Genomic DNA, 26,540 nt, shown 5'->3' with positions numbered 1-26,540 from the left:
ATGATTAATTGATCTGTCTCCTGAACGCAGCTGTGAATCATTTATACGTTTGTCAGTGGGGAGTGCAGTGCACAGAGACGGCTTTACTCCCCATTCATATTCTGAAGGATAAAACTCAGTAATAATGTGGAAGGGGAAAACTTCAAAGAGAAAATGCTTTGAGGGACCTTGCAGTGTTGTCTGGAGCACATCTCTGTTTATGTTTCAGATGTTCCTTTATTTTAATAGTTAGAAAAGCTGCTTACTGCCCTTTACTTATTCCAGGGGGATATAATCTTCTGTGTTGTTTGAACAATTGATGCTGTGTTGTTCAGACAGAGTTTGGAGTTAATGGGTTGGTCCCAAGTGTAGGTGGGTGAAGTTGGCAATGTTGTTCTTGTTGGCGTTTTCAAATATTTTATGCTTGCCCAGCCAGTTTTGCTTTCACTCCTTACTCATACATTTCAGAGAGAGAAACCCCATGCTAATGTGGAGGAGTGAGGATGCCAGAGCCAGAAACTTTCCAAGGAGTGCTGGATTTTGCATTGTTTTGAATGTGTGTATCAAGGAGGCAAGTTTCTTGAAGTTTCCCGGCCTGTCAGACCACTTACCAGTCTTTTGTATTTGGTGAATTTATGTGGGAAAGTTCTTGATTGCTGGGATATTTTTTCTCCTGTTGTGTATGGTGCTGAACTCATCTGCTGTAATTTTTGGATGGAAGTGAAGGCCAAAAGATAGTTGCAGAGAAGTGACTACTCTGAAGGAGTCATGTCACTCTTGGGATAAACTAATGATGACCCTGCAGGGAAGAGGTTTCACTGACTTGGCAGAAGAGATCTTTATTTCCCAAAAGAGTGAGAAGCCAGGCATGACCTGTGCTTGTGATGAAATACATCTGCTCCAGAAGCTGAAGAACCCTGTAAGAGCTGCCATCTTTCAGTACAGCAGTGCGTGTCTTTGCAAACAGCCAGATCAAACTTTAATGAGTAGTCTTAGAAGAGTTATTTTCTATGGAAGAAAACAAAAAGACCTGTCCCTGAAGGTCACAGGATGAAGATGCCAGAATGTAGCCACAGTTCAGTACTCATAAACATTGATAAACATTTATACCAGTGCACAAGGAGAGAATTAAACTGAAAATCTGGGGTCAGAGAATAAATCCTCTGCACATGTAGGCAGAGCCCCTCCTCCTGCCTAGCCAGACTGACTGCTGATTTTGAGTAGGTATGTACCACATAATCTGCTTCCTGCAGATAGTATGAAGACACTGACATTAAAGCTGACTCATGATTTTTCCTGATTGAAGATGAGAAATATAGAGAGAGTAAACGAAGATGAAAGGGAATGGAGATGTTAGCAATGCAGATAATATAGATTCTAAGTTTTCAAAACCATTTGAGCGGAAAGGACTCAAACATCCACAGAGAAGTGGGGGTCCTAGTGCTGGAGAGATCACATTTTATTTTACAGCGTCCTGCCTAGGGAGAGTAATCAGTGGTTAGGAAGGTCCTACAATGGAGCAGAGGCCTCTCCCTCCCCTCTGTGGCTGTACCTGTGACTGATTACCTCCATCAGACTTCTCTCTGCCTTCCAGTCTGATCTCTCGCCTCCTACTGACAGACTGATGGACAAGCAAATGTGACCATGCCCTGTGGAGGAGTGCTCAGGGAAAGCGTGTGTATCACTGCAGAGCTGGGTCAGATACCTGCCCCACCTGCTGTGCAGGCCCTGCCCATCGGGGCTCAGCCAGGTCCCATGGTAGGCGATGGCAGAAGATTAATTTCTGTTCCCTGCATCTTATGCACAATGCATCTGAGCACCAAGAGAACGCCTCTGAAAGGAGCAGGGGCACCAGTGCAGGGTCTCAGCTGCACTGCACCACTCTCTTACAAGTCCTTGCTGGTTTGAGGGAGCAGGGGATAGCAGGGCCATGGGGCGCAAGCATTAGGTTCTTCGGGGTGGGCAGGGGCCCACCTGCTTTCCTTGGTCTCCAGTTCCTGGGCAGCTGCGGTGTGTCAGGAGGAGCAGTGGGCTTGATCCTCTCCATCCCTTCCCAGGTACCAGTCCTACGTGCCCCGCAGAGCGCGGTGCTGAGCAGCACCAGGCAGCAGTGCTGAGCCTGGAGCACTGGGCACAGAGGAGGCAGCAGGGCTGGGGAGGACAGGCCTTCCCATTCAGGTTCCTGTGCACGCGTGACTTGTTTGCTCTTTCCAAGGCAGGCAGCTAGACCCTGTGTGAATCTAGCTGTTGATCTATTGTGTCCTGCTCCCAGCCTGCTTGTCCTCAGCCCAGACTAGAACATCTTGAGGGGGGACTTTCTCCCCATGCTGCAGTGTGGCCTCGACAACTGCTCCTGCCCTCGACTGTGCAGCATATTTGCCGGGGAGCCTGCTGCCTGCATCACTGTGGGGATGCGGCATGCACATTAGCTTCACTGCTTAAGCCCTATGCAGATCCAGCATGCCCTGAGGACTTTGCAGTGCTTCTGCTGGGAGCTGGCTGGGTACAAGGAGGTCAGGCTTTGTGGAGGAGGAACTCCTCCCATCTCCTCCTCCTGCTCTGAGACAAAGTCGTGGCAGGGGAGAGGTGTGCTGCCCACAGAGGCTGCAGGCTCATAGGGAGATTGTGTGGTCTCTGCAAGTGGCACTTCTCCATCCAGTATGCAGACCAAGTGCACGTCCCACCAGCTTGCTCCAGAAGAGCAGGAGGAAGTAACGGCAAGCATTTTAAGCTGTTGGATTGAGATAAAAGGAGAAAGGGAAAGCAGAGACTCCTATTCTCCCTGGGCATTGCCCACCCCAGGCATCACAGAGGTATTTACAGCCTCCCTCTTTTGTGGGGTGATACTTAAGGATCTTTATCTGAATCTTCTTGGAACAACTCCTCATGCATGTGTGCTCATCTAGGTAAAAGTCTGGTGTGGAGGTGAGATGTACTCTGCTTCATAAGTGGAGCAGAACTGAAAGGCTTCACCCAAGGGGCATTTCAGTAATGGACAAAGGTGAAGCTCTGGAGCCCTCAGACCCCTCCACATCCCACAAGCTGAATACCTGAGTTTACATCTGGAGTTTTACTGTTGCGCCACAGTCACTGAAGCAAAGAGGAGAAGGATCTGCAGGAAAACCGCAGTATCTGCTTCCCATAGCTGGGGCTGTTTAGGAGGGCTTGAGTCTGTCTTTTGCAAGAGCCATGGTCAGGGAAAACAGCCATTCCCTGGTGAGACATGAGTACACTGTGTGGTGTTGAAGTGTAAAATGAAACGTTAAGGCATTGCAGCTGCCATAAATACACACTGTTAGCTTTAACACTTCCCTGAGCCATCCTGCCTCATGCATACAGCACTGTCTGAGTTCTTTTTATGACAGCTCCTGGGCTTTTCAGATCAATTTGTCTTACTGACCAACCTTAAACAGTTAAGAAGCAATTGAGCTAGTTTAAAGAAGGAAACGTTTTTATCTGCAGATGATGATTTCATAATGAAACTGGAATTATACCAAGGTATTTGTGCAGGACTGGCTTTTCAATGTTATTCCTCCAGCACAGATCTCAAGGTGTTTCTTTGCACTCTGATCTGATGCAAGTTTGAAGTCCACTGAAACATAAGGGCAAACAGAGTTTGAACATTAAACACTTGGTCTGAAACCCTAGTGGGCAATAAACTCCCTGCTGTGGTGTGAGAAGCTGTGAGATGCAGTAGCCTCCTGAGCCCAGGTCTGCTCCACTGTTCGCTGCGGTGGGGTGTCACCTTCTGCTCCTGCAGCTCCATGGGGGCAGGTTTGGGTGCTACCATCCACATGGCTCCCATCCACCAGGGACATGGTGTTGGAGCAGAAGTGTACTTCTGGGAGAAGTTGCTACCAGGCCTCGTGTTCTTCCTGTAGCAAGACTTTTGCCGGGTTTTAGATCAGCAGGGCAGAGTGCATGGCTGTTGACCATGGCATGGGCTGGCTGGCGCAGGTAGGACGTCAACAGCAATGACTCGAGCTAAGCATGCAACACTGGAAATAACACCAAGATGTGTGTGGAAAGAGGGCCTTTAGTGACCATAATACTTAGTGAGGGCCTTGGCTTTATAGGAAGTCTTTAGGGATAACTTGACCTCCTCGCTGAAATTAAATTTTAAGATGGTTTAGGGGGATAATTCTACTGCAGTCTCATGGCATCAAATAAGTGAACTATAATAAAATCTTAGAGGAAACTTTCTCCGATAGCTGCTTCTTTCTGAATTTAGAGAATAACATAACAAATATTTTGAAAGTATGCCATGTATCTTACTGCTGAGGAAAATACTCTGCTACTGCGATAGGCTGCAACCTCTGAAAGTCACCTCAGATAGCCTGAGTACAAAAAGCAACTTGTAGCTTTAATACCATTTAGTACTTTTGCCATACTTGCAGGTTCCTCGGCACTTCAACAGCATTAGGTGGGCTTCCCAGCCTCATTAGGAAGTCGGTATCTGAGTGCCATTTCACAGCTGGCAGCTCAGGCTCAGAAGCAAGGCTTGCCAAGGTTCACACTGTGAGTCAGGGGCAATAATACCTGTCTTCCATTTCATCTCTGTGCTTGAACCTATCGACCGGTGCTTCCTCTAGGCAGGTTCAGTAACCTGAGATGTAACGCATCACCTTGGCGCTGAGAGCTCGCTGTGATCTCTGCAAACCTTCCTTTGGTGCGTCAACCACAAAGAACAGTGCTACGGGCATGCGTGGCAGCAGCCAAGGTCTGCTAAGTCTCACCACCCCAATGCAGCTTTGATGCCTTAGAACCCCAAATGGAGCCAGAAACCTGTGTGTTCCCTCTTCAGAGCCCTAATTGAGCTACCATGGCTGGGAATCCACATGAGCCTTTGCTGGGAAATGGTTTGTGTAGAAGTCTTACCTGCAGGGCTGCTCTTGTGAAACGCGTGTTTGCTGTTCGGTGTTGTGTAATTGGGAGTGAGAAGCTGTTTCCTCAGTACATGCACCAGTTTGAGCCTCGCTCCAAGCCACGCAGCGCCGTTGGAGAGGAGCAGCTTAGTGTGGAGCTCTGTGTAAGATCTCAGCCTCTCTTGCACTGTTTACAAGAGACGGTACTTCTTGGTTCTCTGAGGTCCGCAGAGCATTTTCTTGCAAATGATACAGGAAAAAGAAGCTCTGTAAATATTGCTTTGGTGCTTCCCTGAAGAGAGTGCCCTGTGAGTTTTTTGTGTTGAAGTCTTGGTTCTCAAGAAGAGATGGTGACTGGAGGATCACTAGGACATAAATTGGAGATTAGGCCACAAAACCGTTGTGACTTGTGGGGCAGCAGTCAGCCCCAGAGCCTTGTTGGTACAAGCTGTCCCTTCTTGCTTCTGCTCGTGGAAGAGACAGAAAAGTGCAAACAAAGCTAGAAGGGGAAAGGACTGCAAAGTTAGGGAGTGGTGACCTCTCCATCCGTATGAGAAGGAAGCTCTTTTCCCCTGTTTGTGTGAATGATTTCAGACCTACTGCGCAGGCTAGCAGCATGTAGAAAATTGCTCTATGCCATTTCTTCCCTTGGCACAGCCTGTGCCAAGTGACCCTCTGTGTATAAGTGTTGTAATTCCCCCGACCCAGTCCTGCTAACCCCTGCTGTTGTTGTCATTGTCATCCCCTTCCTACACGTTGCCCCTTAAAATTCTGTGTCTCCATTTTTCTCTCCTCCTTCCTTTCTCCCCCGTCAGTGGAGAGCTGAGGACTCCGTCGACCATGTAAGTACCACTTGTGTGTATTCCAGGTTGGAAAAGAGGGGTTTGGTAAATCGATTTGTGAATTTTGTAGACACAGTGCTGTCAAAACATCCCTTTCTCTCCCTTAATGAGGCTGGAGAGTTACATTGTGAAACCTTCCACAAGTAGCAAATCCAGAGAAAATTGGCATTTAGATTGCTAGTAAATGCAGAAAAGCAATTGACATTTCCTATAATCTGTATTTCCAGCTTGTTGCAGTGCAGTTTTAGGCAGGCTCAAGTGATCGACTCAGGAGGTGCATCCTACTTTCTGCAGTAGTTGGCCCATGGTTACATGGTAAAAGTAAATATATAATCTTTAAACCACATTGATAGTAGTCATGAAAAATAACCTACACTCTCAACCATGACCTTTGGCTGAAACACAGATAGTAATAAGAAAACAATCACATTTAAACAGTTAAATCCAATTTTTGCCACATAATTTTGAAATATAAATTTGGAGGAACAAACTAGAAAATGACCTTTTTAGAGTCAGTAATTCAGTTACGTGCCCTACTGTGAGCTTCCCTGGCACGATGCATTCCTCCTGCTTTATATGGAGGATTCTCGCTCAGAGTGGCTTTGTCATGACAGCACTGTATTTACATTATGCAATCAGACCTTCTTTCATCCATCCTTCGTCTCTCTCCCCTCCTCCCAGCTCGCTTGCTTTGCTCCCGGTGGCATGCTTTTGCGTGAGAATTTCTCTTTGCATGGATTTGGGAGGAGGGAATTCTCTTGGGATGTTCAGAGTCTGCAGGTTTTGTATGAGTGCTTCCCCTGCGGGTCCATTGGCACCGAACGGACTGTGTGTCCACTCACCCGCACACACGATCTGCTGCAGGGGCGGAGTTGGGATTGGACTCTGGTTCACACGGTGATTTTGGTGGGGTTCTTGTTGGTGCTTGTTGATTTTTCTCTGGGCTGGCTGGTTCCGCAATGGTAACACGGTGATTTTGATGAGTAAGCCTGGGCAGGTATCCTGAACCAGCAGCACTAACTGGAAATCAGCAGGTTTAATAGTGTGGGTGTTTGTGCAAGTGAGTGATGGGAGACTGGCTGTGCCCTGAGAGCAACCACAGGTGCCCCTTGTACCCCTCAAGCTGGCAGGGATCCCCCGGGCAGCGATCAGACCCCTGGAGCAGCCTCTAAGAGTGCCCATGGTGCCTGTCCTCAGTGACTTGAGCTTAACCCTCTCCATCTCTGCTCTTCTCCTTGTCTGAAAGGGTAAATAACCAATCCAGACCCTCTGCCTCCTTTCCAAAAGCTCCACCAGCCCCTTCTCCAGCCTGGTTGTCTCTTGCTCCCTGACCTGATGGGTTATTAGTGCTAATGGCTCCGATCCCTTTCACACACCCACAGCTGAACGCAGTTCAGGGCTACCTGCCCTGAGCTCACAGAGAGTTGCTGGGAGCTCCTGAGCTCGCTGTGCTTGCTCATTTGCAGGCCTGGCCAGCCAGGCTTGGCACCAGTCACGTTGCCGCTGGAGGCCAGGAGGGAGGAGTGGTGCTTCCTTCTTTGATCTCAAATTGAAGAGCAGAGCCATGCCCTCCTCCTGCCCAGAGGAAGCCAGAGCATGCAAGGGAGCTAGCACCCTGCCAAGTCTGCCCTCCTCCCAGACCTCCCACGGCACAGGATTTTCCCTCCAGGTCTTGCCAACACCTTGCACTGACCCCATCCCATTCTTACAACACCGTGCCTGGCAGGGAGGGTGAACACGGTGCTGTAGCACTGCAGGTGCTCCTTGCCCGGGGCCTCCCGCCTGGCAAGGCCATGCTGCTGCCTGCATTGCCTCTCCATGCTCCCTGCAGCTCTGCTGCAAGAGACAACTTTAAAAATCCCCAGATAAGCCCCCAAGAGGTTTCTGCAGCCAGCTGAACTGGCTTTTACTCTGATTCACAGCTCCGCAGTCCTCTTACTCTCAGAACTTGCTGTGGCAGGGTGGCTCTGGCTTCACACAGGGCCGGCCATCTCTGGAGCAGATCTCCCTCTTGGCAGAAGCCGTGGGAGAGCACAACCACTGACACAGGTTGCTGGTGGGTCCCTGGAAAGGCCAAGTGTTAGAGGCAGGGGTTGAAATTACGCAGGTGAGTGTTGGAGTGACAGCAATTGTTTGCTGGCTCTGTGAGAGACACGTGTGCTTGAGTGCAATGCATGAGTGTGAGCCAGCAAGTGTGTCAGTGTGTTAGAGATGCGGGCACCAGTGCCCTCCTTTTGCTTACTCCAGTAACAAGTATTTGCTCTTCTTGTTTGCGTTTGCCCCTTCTCTGCCTTGTGGATGTGCTCCCAGGAGACGGTCATTGGAGGCCTGCTGCCGGAAACCACCTACTCCGTCACAGTCGCTGCCTACACCACTAAGGGAGATGGTGCCCGCAGCAAGCCAAAAGTCATCACCACCACAGGGGCAGGTGAGTGTAGGGAGTGGACACCGCAGCCTCATGGGGGTGGTGGTAAGACCTCCCAAGAGGTGCACGGGGAGTATGGCCAAGGCACCTGTGCAGGAGGAAGCAAGAGGGCTGGAGATGCTGCAGAGGTACATACTCTTGTGATCTTCAGCCCTTACTTACAGGCTTTGCCACTGGATCACCTGAGCAAAGTGCAGCAAACAGATGGACAGACGCTGCCAGGGCCCATGAAAGAGCAATGAAACTCCTGGGTCTGAGCTCATCTGCGTAGTCCAGAGACCTGGGAAGAGGAAGTCTGAAAGTCCAGGCCCTCCCTCAGCTTTGGAGTCATGGCCTGTCCTCACGTTGTTCCCATAGGCGAGTGCCATTTCTTGCTTCCTGCGGTGACTACAGTGCCACCTGGGATGGCCCCTGGCACAGAGGGCTCCTCAGAGGTGCTTCTCAGCTCCCCACCCCAGCCATTGCTACTGCTAAGCCCGGCTGCTCCTTGAGCCATGGTAAAATCTGGAATGCAACAAATCCTGCCATAGGAGTGCTGCGGACACAACTTCTAGGTCCTGGTGATCCCAGCCAGTTTGGTTCTGCTATCTCAGTAGAGACTTGTACCCTGTGCCTGGTGCAACACAGGAGCCTCAGCCTGGAGCAGGGGCACCCAGGAGTTCATCAGGTGCTTTCCTCTGGATGTGGTCAAGCTTGCCTTTGGCAGTGGCACCAACTAGTTGACATTGTCTTGTCCCCGATTTCCACTCACTAGACCTGTCCTACAGCTGATAATCCTGCTGCTTCCTCACACCAGCCGCAGGAACAGTATTTACCACTTGTTATTATGGGAATGCAGCTTGTGCAATCTAAGAGCGTTTGTTCCTGGTGCTTTTAAACAAGGAACAGCTTGCCATCTCTTCCGTGCTGCATATGGGGAGCTCCAGAGGTAGTTTCCACTGTCACAATCTCAAATGCTGTCTCCCTTGTGCCTCGCCATGATGTATGCTCTGTTCATCAAATTGCTACAGCTGTCCTATAAACAGGAAAAGCTTTCTAAACATCCCAGTGTTGCACTGTAAACCACAGTGGGTCTTCCCATGTTATGATGCACATCTAAAGTTAATATTTGGAATCAGCTTTGAAAATAATGTGTCCCTTAATACTAGCTGCCGTTAGACATTGTATTATGAGTGCAAGGAGGATGGCACTGGCAGTGGAAATGTAATTGTATGTCTTAAATACCTACAAAACCACCCCCAGAGCTGCCTTTGTACAGGCTTGTCTGTAGGCTTGACCTCAAAGGGGAGTGTTGGTATCGCCCCCTGATGGCAAAGTCGGGGCATAATTCTGTCAAATACGTTTTTTTCTTGTGCTCATCTGTGGGCTCATACATTTCAAAACTGTGCAAGGATATTAAACTAGGTTTGGCTCCAATCCCATTTTCGTTTTCATATCAATGGCCCCGTCCCTTTGATTCTGAGTATCTTCCCTATCAGTTGATTTGTTTACAAATCTGAGCTGATGTGAAGTGAAGACGCATCCTTTTATTAACTGAAGGAGATCAAGGTATTAAGCCATCAATTTAAAGCCATCAGTTCCTAACCAGTGACGGCAACACCCTTTGACTTGTGCAGCATAAGCAGAAATCCTGTGGAACACTTGTGTTCACCTCTCACATCGACACTGACATCACGAATCTGCTCATCAGCTAAACCAAAATGTATTCTGATGGCAAACAGCCCACCCAGCTCTGCTCGCTGCCTCTGCAGATGGTAAAACTGCAAGGTTTCAGGATGCAATTTGTCTGCCTCCAGACAGATCAGGGCACTGGACTCAGGCTTCTGTGTGTCTGTGGTGGTACAGTGCACCGGGGCCAGCGTGGCCTAGTGCTGTGCACTAGCTGGAGTGTCAGAAGACCACTGACTGGGAGGACGGGATTCAGATCTTCTCTGAGATAAATATGATGCTTTGAGGTACCTTAAACCTTTTCTGTAAAAGGGGATGAATTTGGGGGCTGGATATGGCTGACTTTATTGCCTGTTTAGATGGCAGCACATGGGAAAATGGCAGCCAAGAGCTGGCTGGCTCCAGCTTCCCTCACCACCGGATTAGGGTCGGTCTGCCTCTATCCATGTGAATTGTCTGTCATCCTCTTCACCCTGTTGTCTGAACTTTCCCACTTTCCTCAATCCTCACGGACTGAGCAGCACGGAAGCGGTCCTTCCTTCCCCTCCTCCCAGGCTATAGATGGTCATTGTGTGTTTATGTTGCAGTCCCGGGGAAGCCCACCATGATGATTAGCACGACAGCCATGAACACAGCCCTCATCCAGTGGCACCCACCCAAGGAGATGGTAGGGGAGCTGCTGGGTTACCGGCTGCAGTACAGACGTCTTGATGAGGAAAAGATGAACACGATAGACTTCGGGAAGAGAGACCATCACTACACTGTGACCAACCTGCACAAGGGGGCCACGTACCTCTTCAGATTGTCTGCCAAGAACAGAGCTGGCCCAGGAGAGGAGTTTGAGAAGGAGATCACTACTGCAGAAGACGTGCCAAGTGGCTTTCCACAGAACCTGCGTGTGGTGGGTCTCACCACTTCCACCACAGAAGTTGCATGGGACCCCCCAGTCTTGGCAGAAAGAAACGGCAAGATTGTCAACTACACAGTGGTATACAGGGACATAAATAGCCAGCAGGACCTGGTTAACATCACCAAGGACACAAGTATCACTTTGATGAATTTGAAGCCTGATACCACTTACGACATCAAAGTGAGGGCCCGCACCAATAAGGGGGTTGGGCCGCTCAGCCCCAGCATCCAGTCCCGGACCATGCCTGTTGAGCAAGGTAAGTGCCCCTCTAACAAGCCCTAACAGCAAGCTCTGCCTCCAGGACAGGGACCTATGCTTCGGTTCATGAGGCTACGCTCCCCTCTGCTCTGACTAATGGTATCAGGTATCAGGTACTGTGTGGCTCCCTAGTCTAAAACTAGTTCGGCGAGGGGAGGCTCAACAAAGGTTTCCCTAAAGTTGCGATTTGAGGGGAAAGGGGTGTTGGTGGTAGCTTAATTGCCTTTGTCGCTCCACAGGCACACTTTGCTGTTTTATCTGTACATGAAAGGCTCTTGCTTGAACTGGAGCAGACGGCTGGGTAGGATCATCTGCAGATTTAGTACCTGAGCACCACTGTTCTTTGATCATGGCAAAGGGCCAAGAGGGTGTGAGTAGAGGGGGGGAGAGAGGAAGGCTACAGTTCAGCCTACAACTTCCTTTCTGTGATGCTGGAAAGTATAGTCAAAAAGCAAAACTCCACTGGAGACTGGAGACTTGGTAAAAGGCTGCTGCTCTTTTCTCCTCATTTCTCACTTCTCTGCTGTAGCTGAACCCTTTGACCTCTGCTGCTGAGTTAGACAAAGAGAGACTTGGAGCCGAGCTGCTGCCTGGCTCCCTCCTGACTTGGCCTTACAGTGCTCAATTATCTTGTTTTTCATTTCAGTGTTTGCTAAGAACTTCCGCGTCAACGCCGTCATGAAAACGTCTGTGCTGCTGAGCTGGGAAGTGCCTGACTCCTATAAATCTGCAGTGCCTTTTAAGGTAATGGTGGGATGCAGAGGACAGAGTGCCACCTGTGGCAGTAAGCAGGACAGTGGAAAGCAGCATCTTGACCTGCCACGTGATATTTTCAGGCCATCAGACGAGACCAGCAGAGCAGGGTCACATTGCTTGCTGGCCTGGGGCCTTGTGTTGCTTAGATCTCCAAGCCCAGGTTAGGTAGCTGCTCTTGCTTTTGAGCACCCACACCTGAATCATGGTACACAGTAGAGCACACTGCTGCTTGCTTTCCCTCCTCTCACTCTTCTTAGGCCAGAAGGTGTTGTAGTTCTGTTGATTTCTTTCTGGTTTGATCAGTTATGGAACAGTCAGTAGCACTTGGCTCATGGTAACAAAACAGGAGTGAATAATGTTGGCTGAAGCACACCAACAGGAAACACCAAGCAGTGAAGGCACGTGCTGGGCAGAGGCAGTCAGAGATTGGGGGTGTCTCAGGGATCATAATACATATTTCTGTCTTCTCACCATAGCAACTTTTGCTAAGTACCCACTCCTCCTTTGATAGTGTCCCTGAATTACTTGCCTTTTCGAAGGGAAATGGAAACTGGTCCAGCACACCAAATCACGGATGTTTTTCCCAAGAGCGGTTGCAGTGTTGTTCACGCAGTCCCAATCAGTGCTCTGCTCCTCCATCAGCTTTCTCAAGTATCTTGTTACCTGGTGTCAGTTGGCTGAGGCCTGCCAGTCAGGCTGACCATTGCAGCTCCAAGACAGTGGTTACACAAGCTTGACCTGATGCCTGACTCGGAGTTGAAGCATGAAAAGTTATAAATGTGATTTAATCCTAAAAGACCACCAGGACAAAGTGGTCTGAAAACCAGCCAGTGAATCAAAGTAAGAATGACTCCTCCTGCAACATGTCCGGTCTCAAACATCTGGGTTGTCTTTATGAGTTACTTCAGAGCATCAGGGCAGATGCGTAGTCTCAGGGAGTGAAGGAGAGAAGCATCGTCGCCCTTCCAGAAGGTGTTACAGGTGTGAGCAGCACAATATGTCTCAGTACAGAGGAATTATCTGCAGGAATGGCTGCTGCCCTCTTTTCTCTAGCACAGTTCTGGATGTAGTGTCAACACCAGGCTGCAGACAACACTGATGACCTGATGTCTTCCTGCTCTTGTCTGTCCCCCGGTGTGGATCGTTGATGTGGGTAAAAGACTAGAGTGGAAATTTCTGCAGATCTCAGCGCAGCTTGTCTCCCTTAAGAAACAAGACCAACATGTCACATTACCAAGGATATGTGGCTAATCAAGGATGGGATCTTCCATCCAGTCTCAGCAGCTATCTGCTGCCTCTGCAGAGGTGGTCAGGGGTGGGAGCAGCATGACTTCCCTTCCCCCTTGCACATGCACCCTGCCGTGCTGTGCCTAAAGAGGCCTGTGTGAGCTGTGGGGGATCCATGGCCAGGGGAACAAGGGGAAAGTCTTGAACTGCATCCACATCTAAGTGTATGAGCACCTCCCCTTCCTTGTTACTAACTCTCCTTGTTTAAATCCTGAAGCTGAATTACCGTGATCAATAGCAGGCACTTGTTAACATGCAGAGTTTAGCTGAAGCAGGCAAGGCTTTTGTGAAGACCTTGTGGTATTCAAAGCTTTCCCAGATGTAGGGTGCATTAGGATCAGTGTTCAGATATCTGGCCGCAAGGAACTTCACAGATCCCTGTTACTTTGCACTCTGCTGAAGAACCAGTCTGCTTCATCTTGCCTTATTCTTGTGGCACAAAGCCCACGTCTCTGTCTGACAGCACAGTGCTAGAAAGGGGCAGTGTGACCTTTGGAGTGTTACTACCACGCAAGGAGGTGGAGTGGTTGGAGGTAGCCAGGAGCCAAGGACGTAATGCTGATGTCTTGTCTCAGCCTCGATGCTGTGTTTGCTTACATAGACAGTGACTCAGGGTCTCCCCCTGCTGCGGGTTAACCCTCAGATGACACAGGAGCAGATGGCATTAGCCACTTGCTAACTGAAGAGCAGTCATGCAAACAAGAGTGTTACAAGGATATTTCTCTAATAGTGTCTTCTTTCTATTAATATTCCCAGACTTGCAGACACACACAAGTCAAGGCCAGTAGCAAAGAGGGTCAGCTCCAGGTCGTTGACTGTGCCACTTCAAAGAAATCCTTAGCCTTCAGGACTTTTGTGTTTTTATAAACAAGGTTCACCTCTCTCCTCTAATTCAAGCACATGGGATGTTGAGGCCAGAGCCTAATACTGTAACTAGCAAGCAGATAAATCTCCATGGGAACAATTAGTATTATCTACACTTGATAAACAGTCTCATGCTAAATCTATGTCCCAAAGGGTGTCATATTCTACTTTAACAGATTTAATTAAAGTAGATATTGTTCTGACAATGAATAGTGAGGTGCAGGCAGGACTGGTGCTATTTTTTTTATAGGGGATGAACTGAGACCTTAGGAATTTTCATTGCTACCGAATCAATAACGAAGGTTTGAGTTCTCTTTGGGGAATTTTCACAGCTTCTTCTGGTCCAGGAGATAAATTCCTTGTAAAATGTTGCCAAGCAGTTGTGGTGGAGCAGAGGCACTATTCCTTTTCTATTCTAGTGTGTTTGCAGAAAGCCGTTCTGGAGCTTTCATGGAAAGTGCAAGATAGATAGAACCTTCTCCTTGGGGAAACTGCACTTTTCTGAGACACATTCTTCAACTTAAAAGCAAAACAGAAGGCAGCATCACAAAGTATTTTACAAATAGGGAGAAGGAATAGCACCTTGAAAATTATGATGATACAGGTTCAGAAATAACCCCTGAGAATGCTGGGCAGAGCTTTCTCACAGTGTCCCCCATGGAATGTAATAATTATTCATGCCCCCAAAAAAGGCAACCTCATCTACTTCTCCATCGAGTAATTATCTTTTCCAGTGTTGCACACTAGATGTCTTGTAATCTTTTAGTTTAATACATTCCTTACTGCTTGAAGTCAGGCAGCAGACCTTCAGCAGTGACATTTGGACCTACGTAGCTTTGCAAATCTTCTCTTGTGAGTAAGGGCAACACAAATGACATTTTACAGCAATCCATGGGCTAGTCAGCAATGTTTGGCAGTTCAGAGCCCTTGGGCCAAATTTGCTGCTGACTTAAGTAGTTACTTCTAAATAAATAAGTAATGCAACTTCTAAATAGCATTCCTGCTTGAGCTCCTGGGCATCTTCAGCCTCACACGAACGACCGTTTCTGAGCCCTTACATTATTGTAAGGCTTGCATACAGGCCTTGACTAATGGTGCATAACATTTGAGAAGACAATGCCTTATGGCAGGTAAAGGAACGTAGAACTGCTATGGCAACTGTGACAAGAGAGGATGGCAGAGAATGCTTCAGGAAAGCATTTCAAATGCCAATTTCACTGTCTTTGGACACAAATTTCTGTGCATGGCATTGAAAATCATCATCTGGTGTCAGGACTGAATCAGAGACTGCGTCCTGGCGAGTTCCAGTGCAGAAGAAACAGGGAAACTCTGAACTGAAGTGTCTGACCACCTCTTCTGCCTCCTCTTGCTCTAGGAGAACAGCTATGTCCCCAGCAGATGCCTCATGTGCAGGCATTCGGTGGGCGAATGTCTTCCCTAGAGCACATGCAGAAGCTGTTGGTGATACCTTTATTACTGAAGACTTGGTAATGAGAAATCTCATCTGAAAGGCAACAGAACTCATCATGGGCTTTGCATCCTTCCAGCATAGTTGGAAGTTTGGTTTTGTTCAAGTCTGTTGGAGCACATGAAGTGAGGTCCTGCTGCTCCCTCAGGACACCCCTGACTTGCTTTCACCTGAAATATCTGGACCTGTACTATTGCAGTATCATCCCAAGGGGTGGTGCTGGAGAAGAGAGCAAAGCTGCTAAGATCGCAAGTCTAGTGCTCGTGTCTTTGTTTTGCTTACTTCTGTGTCAGAGCAGGGTGAACCCTGCCAACTAAATACCTGATATTCCAGCACTATAAGAAACATTTCTTCGTTTTACCTTTTTCACTCACTTCAGCACACATCTGTGTACGTATCTTTGGAGAAAGGGATTAAAGCCCAGGAGAAAATATCTTAAGAGGAGTCACAGCAGAGAACAACTCCCTCCAGCTATCCAGCCTTTGAGAGCCTTTCCTGAATGCTGCGCGGCCAGCTGGGGCTTTGTCCCTGCAAACCTCGGTTATTTTAGTACATGGGAATTATTTTTGCAGTTCATCCCTGAAGACTGAAGCATGTCAACAAACAAGATTGATTGCATCTCTCTTCCATTGCTGGCTCCTCACTGCTGCTCTGTTACCTATTGGGAGTCTCTTCTCAGCAGCAAAAAAGACTGGGGCTCTTTTCCTATCCCAACCTCCATGCAAAGTGACCTGAAGAGGACTTGAAGCATGCTGTGGGTATTGCTGTTTAGATGACACAAAAGCAGAGCTGCAATTCCAGACCCAGCCTGGTCCCTGTGCTCCACTGTCATGCAGATCTTTTTCCAGGGCCTCCCTCCTCCTTCCAGCTCCAGCACTAAATATTAGAGCAGTGCTAATCAACGGTCCTTGGCCCAGCAAGCCAGCAGCTTTCTGCAGATATCTGCCACCTGCTAAAAAGGTGACTTGGAAGGAAGGTTTGGTCCCTCCCTTGCTGCCTGCATCAGCCTGAACAGTGGGCTCAGCTGGTGAAAAACCTGGTTTACTTCAAGCAATTTCTTTTCCACAGAGCTGTCTTCTCTCTCTCAAGGCCACTGTTGGAAAGAGCACATTTTATTGTGCGGTCTCTGCCTGTGGCATGTAATAGCTGCCATGGTTTTACATGCTGCAGCTTTGCCATTGCCGGTTTTTGGCATGCTGTGTCTCTGCACCGCTATCAGGAATCCAGCAGTCCCCTGCCATGCTGGGCGGTTGCCTGGTGGAAGGAAACATGCCTTTATCACAGCTGGGGCACAACCTCTGGTCTCTCCAGTTCTCTACACCCCATTTGTCTCTGTCTGCAGGAACTGTTTGAATTTCTGGCTTTGCAGAGGCAGCACCCAGGGTTTCGGGGTACAGGGGTTGTTCTAGCAGGACTGGGATCGAGGTTCCCAATGCAGATGGGATATTTGGTGCGGCTCATACAGCAGTACCTATGGCTGCTGTGCCCTGGGGGAGACAGGGATCCTGCATTTCTGCAGCAGGGAGCTGAGAAAATGTCATTAGCTGAGGGGCCAGCTGGCCCAAGGGAGGAAGCTTTGCATGGGGGCTGCCCGCTGCCCCCCGACCACCAGCGGCTCTGCCCTGCCTTGCCCTGCCCAGCAGCTCCTCGCTGCAAGCGGAGCAGCAAAAAGCAGCACCAGACTCCTGCCCACGGCTGGCGCAGCACCAGCATCTGCTGTCATGGCAACGGGGTGTCACACCTGCAGAGCCGCTGTTTCGGGTACCAATTTGTGAGCCCTGCGCGGGATTTGTCAGATCATTGGTGAGGCGTGTAGCCCCCCCCAGTCACCTTGCTGGGAGAGGGATGCTCTGCATTAACGATTTGATCAGGCATCAGCTGGTAGACATGGGAGTGACACCAATTTAAAGCAGACGGGGTTTTACACCAAAAGCATATTGTGTATTGTAGCCTCGTGAGACAAGAAACAAAGACCCATTCATCTCCACGCGAGGGCAAAGCGCAGCCAGCTGGATTCCTCCCCCGAACCAGTGCCGAAAAGCAGTGTGTGTGGCACCACCAGCCTCACTGCTGGCGCCAGCCACCCAGGCTTTGCTGAGACGACCCCCTCGCTGCTCCATCGCTGCGAGGCACAGGGAGCACAGCTCAAGCCTCTGCTGGGGGTTGCTCTTCTTTAACTAAAGATTTATGGCTGTTTATGAAGCACACAGTAGCTGAAACACCTGAGGGAGGGCCCAGAGCCAAATTGTCATCTCTAACACTGCTATTTTGAATGTGAGTTTTCAGCAGCAGCTGTCGGCTGCATAAGCATGTCCTTTTTCCATTTCAGATTCTGTACAATAGCCAGAGTGTGGAGGTGGACGGCCACTCGATGAAGAAACTCATAAGTGACCTCCAGCCAGACACGGATTATTCTTTTGTGCTAATGAACCGTGGGAGCAGTGCTGGGGGACTCCAGCACCTCGTCTCAATCCGCACCGCTCCTGACGTCTTGCAAAGCAAACCCATCGCCACAAACAAATACATACAGGAAGGAAAATTCACGCTCACCCTTCCCAAAGTCCAGACCAGTGTGCCAGTTAGGTAGGTGCCATGCCTGGGTGGAGAAGGCAGGGTGGGGGGCTAGAGATGGGGAAAAAGGCAGGGCGTCTGCCAACCTCTGGGTTTGTAACCTGGGAATGAATTTCTGAGCAGGCTGTGGTACGGAGCGAGGCATCTACCCATAACATGGGATCGCACTGCTGGCTCTTTCTGAGCAAATATTTATGTGCAATAAAATTAAGACAATTCTCTGACAGTCTGCCCTCACCCTGGTGGGTATACTCCAGATGCTACCAGCAAAAACACGGCTGAGGATCAGGAGGGGCTTTCTCTGACACTGTATAATATCCTTTAAATAAATAATGCCTAAAGCCTCAAGGAGATTAAAAAAGCAAGTTTGTAGGAGTCTTATTTGTTACTGCCGTATCCCTGTGCTGAAGCACAATTCCTCCAGGGTTCTGGCTACAATCCGATTATATAAATGTCCTTCTCACAGCTCCTATACCACCCTCTGGAGCACCGTCTGTAGATCTTCATTAACCTAATGAGTGCTAATGGGAGTATTCTCTTCTCTGGTGCAGCTGGATAACTGGCCTCTTCCTTACTGAACCCTTTTGCTACATAAAGGGCAGGGAAAGGAGCACATAGTCCTTGGGAGGCATATGGCACATGACATGCCAGAGAGGTGACTTAGGGTCCAGTGCTTATGCATTCCTTCCTTCCCAGGTGGTACTACATCGTGGTTGTGCCAGCGGATCAGAGCACCAGCAGCCCGGCTGCTCGGTGGCGGACACCTGATGAGATGGAGCTCGACCAGGTAGGAGTCTGGAGCAGCTGCTGCGATGAAAGTGGCTCCCAGGTGGCCCAGCACACTTTGCCCAGGCCTCCTGGCAACAGCATGGGTGCAGCGACACAGGTGCAGGTGTACGTCAGAGATGCGGGGCTGTGGGACGTGGGGTGACAGCATGTAGGAAGGAGGCTGGAGTCAAGCAAGGGAGGAGCCACCTCTCAGAATGTGCCCCAGTGGGAGACCATGCTAGAGTGTTTCAGAGCTCAGACCAGGACAGATCCTGTCCCGGGTTGACACTCTTTGTAGCCTTTTCCAGCTGGAGCAGCCACGCTGATTTTGAAAACAAGGTAGGAGGGAAAGGTGTAGTTTTCAGTTAATTACGCTGTTCTGTCAGGAGGCTTTTCTCTCTCTAGATAGGACCTAAGCCTGCAGTCTAACAAAACCTGCAAATCTCCATTCACACTTGCTTGTTAAAGGCTTTCAGCATTCAGCAGCCCATTCACCCCAAGATGCAGCTTATTCTGTGCCTGAGTCCTCCAACACCAGTAGCGCAGTACGTGTGCAGGTGTCAGGAGAGTCCCACGCAAAGGCTTTGTGGACTCTTTCTTCCCCCCCACGCCACACCACCAAAGTAGTAAGGAAAAATTCCAAGAAATCACATGCAGAAGGGTCCATTAAGAGAACAAAGTTGCAAACTTGAACCACTCAGAAATTAAAAAGTGTTAGAAACTGTAAGTCAGTCCTTGCTTATCATTAATCTTTAATGACATGACTGCACAGTCTTTTCCATGGGGTCCCAGCTCATGGCACATATGGGTGGATCTGTTCTACATGTGAAGCACAATTGTGTGATGCAGAACCATCGCCTGTAGGTCTCCTGCATCATTTCATTGCAGAATTTGGGAGATGTCACAAGAAATAGAAGAGTAGGATGAGAGAAGATGGTTTGGTTTTGAGCTTCAGGTGGTTGAAAGCTGTCAAGAGAACTAGTTTCTATCTCTCTTCACCCAGCCCCGGGCAAATGATTTAAAACAAAATTTTCATTAGCAGCCACTGTCTTGCATGTTCTGGTTTTTTGGAGTGCTCAGTTTGAGATCCTGGAGCCTCATTTGCAAAGCCTGAGCATCCCCAGCTGCAGAGAAAGTCAATAGGAGCTCTGCTGGATATAGTCAGTGCTATAAAAAAAATGCTAAGTTCCCTTTAAAAACAAAGCGAGCCAATGTCTTTTCAGTTTGGCATTCAAAATTAGTGGACATTTTTTACATTAATGTCCCTGTTCCTCTCTTCTCCATCTGTAAAATTAGGATAATCACTTTCATCTCACCTCATATGGGTGTTTGGAAGATAAGATCGTTAATGTTTGTTAAGCACTTGTAATATAGTGATCAGCACCGTAGAAAAGCCCACGAGGAAATTATTAATTTTGTCTTCAGGGTTGGATTTGAATAGTAAGCTGCATAATGCAAAGAAGAAAACAAAATATGGAATAGCTGCTCTTTGATTAAGCACTGTCTGTCCTGTGTATTGAACAAAGCAGGGGTGTTACAGAAAAGATAGTATGTGACCATGCAGTCAAGGATTGTAACACAATGCACATACGTAAGACAGCTGAATTAATTTTGCACAGGCAATATTAATTTTCGAATTTTCCAGGATCTGAACCTCGCAAGCCTAGCATTCTTTTGAGGCAGTCTTTTGGTGTGTGTTACATACGTAAGTGGCAGTAGCATCCAGCAACCTCAATCACAACTGGAGCCCTATGGTTTCATGCCCATGCACATACAGCTGTGCTTTCTGCCCAAAGAGCTCAGCTGTAATTTCAGCCAAGATACAAGAGATGCGTGTAGGGAGCAGACTCCACAGTCCAAAGACTATCTTTCTGCCTTTTCCCCCTGCAGTTACAAGGACATTTGTGAAACTGAGATTTCTCCATCCTTTTTTTTTTTCTCTTTTTGGTGATATTGCAATGACAAGCTACAGCTTTCCTAAATTGCTCCAACATGAGTATTCACAAGAGGGCAAGGATGGGCTGTTGAGGGGAAAGAGTGGAGGGGGCCTTACCCAGCTTTTCCTCCTCAGAGGGAGTGGGCTCAGCTCAGCAGCGTGGCTTTGTGTGCACATCACTGTCTCCAGCCTCACTGATGTTCCTGTCTGCCCTGACAATACTGCACTGATACATTCGTGTGTGAAATGTATTTCATGCTTCCTTCTTCATTTTAAATTAGAATTTCTGTTCCAAGCCTGATATTCATTTTTATTCATTAGAAAAACATCTTTAAACATCTGAAAGTTCTTCTTAGCAGCATAATTGAATTTTTGTGTGTTTATATCCTTTTCATGAATTTGTGGCTGACTATGAAATTTGCCCCTTTTACTCTGAACATCCCATGAAATCTGTTCCCATTCTGTGTGATTTACACAAAGCTCTGCCTGCAACCCAGCAGCAGGTGAAAAATCAAAGCACTGACAGAAGGGAAAGACACAGCAAATGTCACTTTTTCCCTATACATCAGCATCAGCTGTAGTTCATGTCCAGTGTCCATACAGAGTGTGAGTTGCTGCCCGGATCACTATTTGGGCTGCAGAACGTGGCCCACTTCCCTCGCAGCCCATTGGGATGCATTAGCTCGGGGCGACAGGCACAGCCAAGCTGTCTCAGCCCTCACGTTCACCGTGTCAGCATCCCAGGGCTCAGGACTCTCCCAAAGCCCAGCTCCTGGCAGAGGTGCTTGCAGTGAGGGTCTGTAGACAGGTGCCCTAGCAACACCTAAACAGATAATGCATCTCTCTGGTCTCTTTATACCACCGTATCCAAATCAAACCCAGTATCTTCTCCTCCCTTCCCTTCCACCCTGCTGAGTCCTACAACCGGTAAGGTAACAGCGTAAGGCGGTGTCATGCTGGGCGAAGCAATAGTGATGCACCTTGTTTGTCCCCAGCTGCTGGAGGCCATAAGCCAAGGGAGTCAGAGCAGGCGCCAGCGACGCCAAGCAGACAGACTTAAGCCCTACATTGCTGCTCAAGTGGATGTGCTGCCCGAGACCTTCACCTTGGGGGATGAGAAGAACTACAAAGGTTTCTACAACAAGCCCCTATCTCAAGACCTGAGCTATCGCTGCTTCGTGCTGGCCTCACTGGAGGATGGAGACACGGTAAGGACTTTCTGCTGGGGGGGCGCAACCTTTCCTAGCAGAGCTGACATGGGCTCAGTGCAGGCAGGATGAACAATTACTGCAAGCCAGGATGATGGAGTTTTCTCTGAAGGGAAGAAAGTGAGGCTGCGTAGATGGTGTCAACAAGCTGAGGCAGCCGCGAGAGTTGACTTGATAGATGGTGTTTTTGGAGGGAAATGGCATGTATGTTTGACATAACAGATGAGAGTGGAGGGCAGCATCAACACACGCATTCTACACAAGCTTGGTTCTGGCTTGGTGGGTTGTGGCCAGAGTAGAGCTTGACACATGGTTGAGACGGGATAGGTTCTCATTCTGCTCTGGCTCAAGTATGTGACTGTGGAAAACAGCCCCTTGAAAGCCTACCCTGCACAGTGGCTGCTGAGGCTCTGCAGTGAACAGGATGCTCCCTCTGCAAACCTGCTTTCACAGGCCCTTCTCTGGCCAGAGTCTCTCTTCCAGATGATGTCTGGAGAAGCAAACAAACCTGCCTCCCGTTGCAGTGGGTTGTCAGCAGGGCAAAGCTGCACACGTGTGTGCTATGTCAGGATTCTTGCTCCTGTGCCTCTCCTTGCCAGAGGGAAATGGGCCATGCCTTTGCTGGCAGTGTGCCGCCAAGCACACAGGGCCTGGGCACGTGAGAGGGAAGGGAATAGCTGATGGAATAAGCAGGGAGCAGCATGGCAAGACCTGTGCATCAGTGTCCGGCTGTAAACACAGAGGGCAGGCGTGGTGGTGGCGGCAGTAGCAGTGGCCAGTGTGTAAATAAATAATGGAAATAATAGATGCACAGAATCCTTTGGTTGGCTTCCAGGGTGCGGCTTCCTTCCTCAGCTTCATTTGCTTGTAATGGCTCATTAGGGCTGATCAAGTTCTACATTACTCATCCAGCTCACGTGTTCTTATGGCAAGATGTGCACACTGGTGAGGGAAGAAGAGTCACAGATTAACAGCAAGGTAAGGCAGGGGCCTCAGGATGTGCTATCCTGGCAATCCCTGTCAAGAAGAAATGACCTTAACTAGATGATCCCAGACTATCATCATCTCCTCCCTAGCATAGATCTGCCACAGCCCTCCAGTGAGCCACCAGCCAGCAGAGTTATTACACCCTGACCCTAAAGACCACCTTTCTTCATCCTCCGCTGCGTCGCGCCCATTTTCATTTGAAGCATGAGGCACTCTGTCCAGGGCTGTGCACTATCTCCCCCACTCAGCTCCTCTTAAATTGCTTGCTGTGTCTCTAGTGTCAGTAGGTGAGCATAACATCACCATTCTTCAAAGGCAAAGGGGAGTGTGGCTGAAACACCATCTCTGAGAGCAGGGCACCACCTGCACCTCACAGTCTGCCTTTGGAAATGCCACTGAGATAACAGTCATTCTGATCTCTTCTGCTTCTGTCTTCTCTTGGAAGGAGGCATTTCCAAAGTGTGTCTGCAAAAAGATGAATCTGTGCTCCTTGCACAAACCTTTGGAGATGGACACACGTGTTACCTTGCTGCACAGATCATGCTCCTTCCCCCCACCTAATGCAGCTTGACTTTTCTGGGTAGCCACAGGCAAAGCCTTTGTGTCTTCCTCGCAGAGTAGCCGCTCGCCCATCCAAAGGGGAGCCTCAGGCCTTCTGCCCCATCCTCCCACCACAGATGTAGTATCTTCTTGTCCCTGCCATGCTCAGACAGAGCTGTTGCTGACTCCCTGCCCTGTTGTTTGAGCTGGACAAGGGGGTATAGGAACAGGCCGATGGGTTGCAGTGATCCCATGCAGACTTTCTCTAGGAACAGTGCTGAACTGGGAGCCAGCAGCTATTTCAGGGTCACTGAAAGAGGGTCTCATACAGCTGAAAGGTTTCACGGACAAAGCAGCAACCACCGCCCACGCTCCCCTTCCAGCCAGTGGCATCTCTGACCGCTGATAAATCTGAGGAGAGCAGCTAGGACGCTGCACCGGCGCATGCTGCCAGAAGGATGTCACAGATAAGAGCGTTTTCTGTACTCCACGCATGTTTGAAACCAGAGTGGCTGGGATCATGGGCACCTGTGAGAGGAGATCAAGATGTGCATTTGTGTGACACCAGCACGCTTGATTTTTCCATTTCTTCCCCTCACATGCACGCAGACAGGAAGTGCGTATTTAAACTCTGACCTTAAAGCAGACGATTTATAGATCCACAGGCACCTCTTCAGTGACCAAAACTTTCTATGGCAGGAGCAGAGCCTTTGTGGCTCCCTAATGCAGGGCAGCAGGTGCTGCTCAAAAGCCACAGGCACTGAACTGGTACAACCCTGGCCCTTCCTAATAAGGGGAAAGGATTTCTCTTTTGCAGCATTTAACCCTTCTGACCCAGCGAGGCTGAGCTACGAAGGGACAACACAGCTCCGTAAGCCTTAGCAAGAGCAGGAGAAAAAGCCAGGTGCAGTGTCATTTTTGTGCAGGAAGGGTTTGGGTCTCTGCTAATCCTGTCTTGCTGGTGGGGCTAGAAAGCTGTCTCTTTGGGCTGCCACTGGGCTGCCAGATTGCAGAAGTCTCTGGAAAGGAAGCTGTGAGCATGAGCCCCTTTCCAAGGTCTGTTTATCAGGGCTGAGATATCAGGTAGAAAATGTTCCTGTCATTTAGTTCCTTTAAGAAAACCGCCTAGCCCAGCAGGGGTTTTCCTGATACAGCCCTGGCCTGGGGAGATGTGTTGATATCAGCACAGCAGGTATTATAAACCACTTAGGAATCATCAGCCAGCCCCACTGTGCAATTGGTTGGGATTCAAAAGCTTGTGATTTGGCTCCAAGAGAATCCAGGGCTGGCAAGTGGCTCTTAGCTGGGCTGCTCCAGTTTGGCACCTCGAGGCCAGGTCTGCTAGCCAGGAAGCTGCTGGCACTGGGAATGTTTCACACGAGGAAGAGACTGTCCCCACAGCATGACCTCTGCTGATGCTGAGGGAGGGAGGGAGGATCCCATGGCATGTTCCTGGGGTTTGAGAAGCGTGACTGTTCCCTGCTGGCCAGAGGCAAGGAGAAACCTCCACATTTCAGGGATGCAGCTGTTGCTTTAGCGTAATGGACGCTTGCTTTTCTCTCCCTCTCCTGCCGGTGCTGTTCAGAAGAGATATGCAGCCAGCCCCTACTCGGATGAGATCGTGATGGAAGTGGCTTCAGCAAAGCAGCAGGATGAACCAGAGATGCTGTGGGTGATGGGACCTGTCCTGGCTGTGATATTAATCATCATCATTGTCATTGCTATACTCCTCTTCAAAAGGTGAGATCCAGTCCAGGACATAGCAGCTGTGGCATGAGCACTACAGGTGGTGGCACCTTCACGACCCTCCTTGTAGCCTTCAATATGGGGTGCTCTGATAGACTGTCTTGGAGATCACGGGGAGGAGGAAGGTCTCTACCTGGCACGGCAGAAGGCTGCTTTATAAAGAGCAGAAGGGCTGGATATGCAGAAGGTAATTAATATCAGCCCCAGGACACAGAGCTGCTGTGCATTCTGGAAATGTGTGAGCGGTGAGACAGAGGAGAGCAGCTTTGTCCCTAAAGCCAGTTTGACCGCTCTCTGGTCTCACACCTTAGATTTGCAGCCTTGGGGACTTCTCTAGTACTGGTTTTCTGCGGAAATTGCCTGCTTGGTCTCTGGCAGGTTCCCCCACTACTGTGAATTTTGACTGAGGAACATGGTCTTGGTGATGAGAACAGGGCATGGATGTGGCAGGCTGAAATCAGAGTAAGAGCTCACTTCCTGAGGCATCTCAGTCCTGGCTACCAGACCAAGACTATCCACACTCTGTGCTCCCTGCTGAAGCAACCGCCTGCTTTTGCTTAGCAGAACAGCCCTGCTAGAGCTGTAACTGTAGTGTGAGATGATTGTTAGTCCTCCGGAGGAGCCACAGGTTGCATTTGCATGTGTTTGTGTAGCCTGTTCAATTAGAGTAGGTCATTCTCTATCAGCTCAGCTCCAAGGTTCTGCTCCTCCTGGACTCTCTATTTACATATGTATCTGTAGCTCTGGGAAGGGAGCTGGCTTTGTTGTCTGATTACATGGAGCTCTGCTGTGCATGTGCAGTCAGTGCCTTTCTGCGTCAGTGATCATCTCCTTTCTTCTGTTTCTGCTTTTCCTTGGATCTAGTAAGCAAGAAAGGTATGAATCTATTTTATCTTCTTGTTTTGCTAAAATTTCAAGTCTATTTCCCTCAAGCCTGGAGCTACTAGGGGGCACCTTTGTTTCTGGGAGTGTGGGTCATGCCAGCCCTAGGGTTTTACAAAGACTTTGTTTCCTCAAAGGTATCAGCCTCCTAGCAATTGTCAGCCTCTCACAGCTCTTAGGGAGACAGTTCCAACATAAAGAGTTCCCAGATTGCTTTTGCAATTAAATTAAAAAATCAAAAAAACAACAACAGTTATAGGGGTTGCTTTGTTTTCTCAGTAGCTTCAGACTGAGAGCTATTCTGTCAAGAATGCAGGTGCATTCCTGGAGTCCCTTATGATGAAGCTTTTGAGGGAATACCAGGCAATTGTAAGAAATGAAGTGTTTCCTGGTCTTTAAGGAGAGAAAATGGCCCCAGGGGGTATTCTGTACCTGGGCCTCAAGAGAGGCTGTGCCCAGCTTGGCTTAGCTTTTCCCAGAGTCTGGTGTGGGTGGAGCTCCAGGAAGCAGCACCAGCCCACTGTGCTCAGACCTGACATTGATGTCCCTGCAGCGTCCTAGCCCGTGCAGCAGCAGCAGC

At 49.1% G+C, this 26,540-nt stretch overlaps 1 protein-coding gene across 8 annotated transcripts in view; it reads left to right on the top strand.

Moving 5' to 3' along the window:
- The window catches only part of PTPRF (protein tyrosine phosphatase receptor type F), a 394,909-nt gene that overhangs the window by 333,251 nt on the left and 35,118 nt on the right, over positions 1–26,540 (top strand). For 6 of the 8 annotated variants that reach the window (XM_064455285.1, XM_064455283.1, XM_064455286.1 and 3 more), the window contains 8 exons: positions 5,660–5,686; positions 7,997–8,114; positions 10,367–10,945; positions 11,594–11,691; positions 17,652–17,905; positions 18,590–18,680; positions 21,593–21,805; positions 24,918–25,072. In XM_064455285.1, coding sequence (XP_064311355.1) covers positions 5,660–5,686; positions 7,997–8,114; positions 10,367–10,945; positions 11,594–11,691; positions 17,652–17,905; positions 18,590–18,680; positions 21,593–21,805; positions 24,918–25,072 — 1,535 coding nt within the window. The remainder of the gene's footprint in view (positions 1–5,659; positions 5,687–7,996; positions 8,115–10,366; positions 10,946–11,593; positions 11,692–17,651; positions 17,906–18,589; positions 18,681–21,592; positions 21,806–24,917; positions 25,073–26,540) is intronic. The other 2 variants (XM_064455287.1, XM_064455290.1) reach the window with 1 other exon arrangement.

This window comes from Phalacrocorax carbo, chromosome 6 (assembly GCF_963921805.1).
Source record: "Phalacrocorax carbo chromosome 6, bPhaCar2.1, whole genome shotgun sequence".
Lineage (NCBI taxonomy): Eukaryota > Metazoa > Chordata > Aves > Suliformes > Phalacrocoracidae > Phalacrocorax > Phalacrocorax carbo.
The sequence above is the reverse complement of the archived record's forward strand: the minus strand, read 5'-3'. Positions and strand labels throughout refer to the sequence as shown.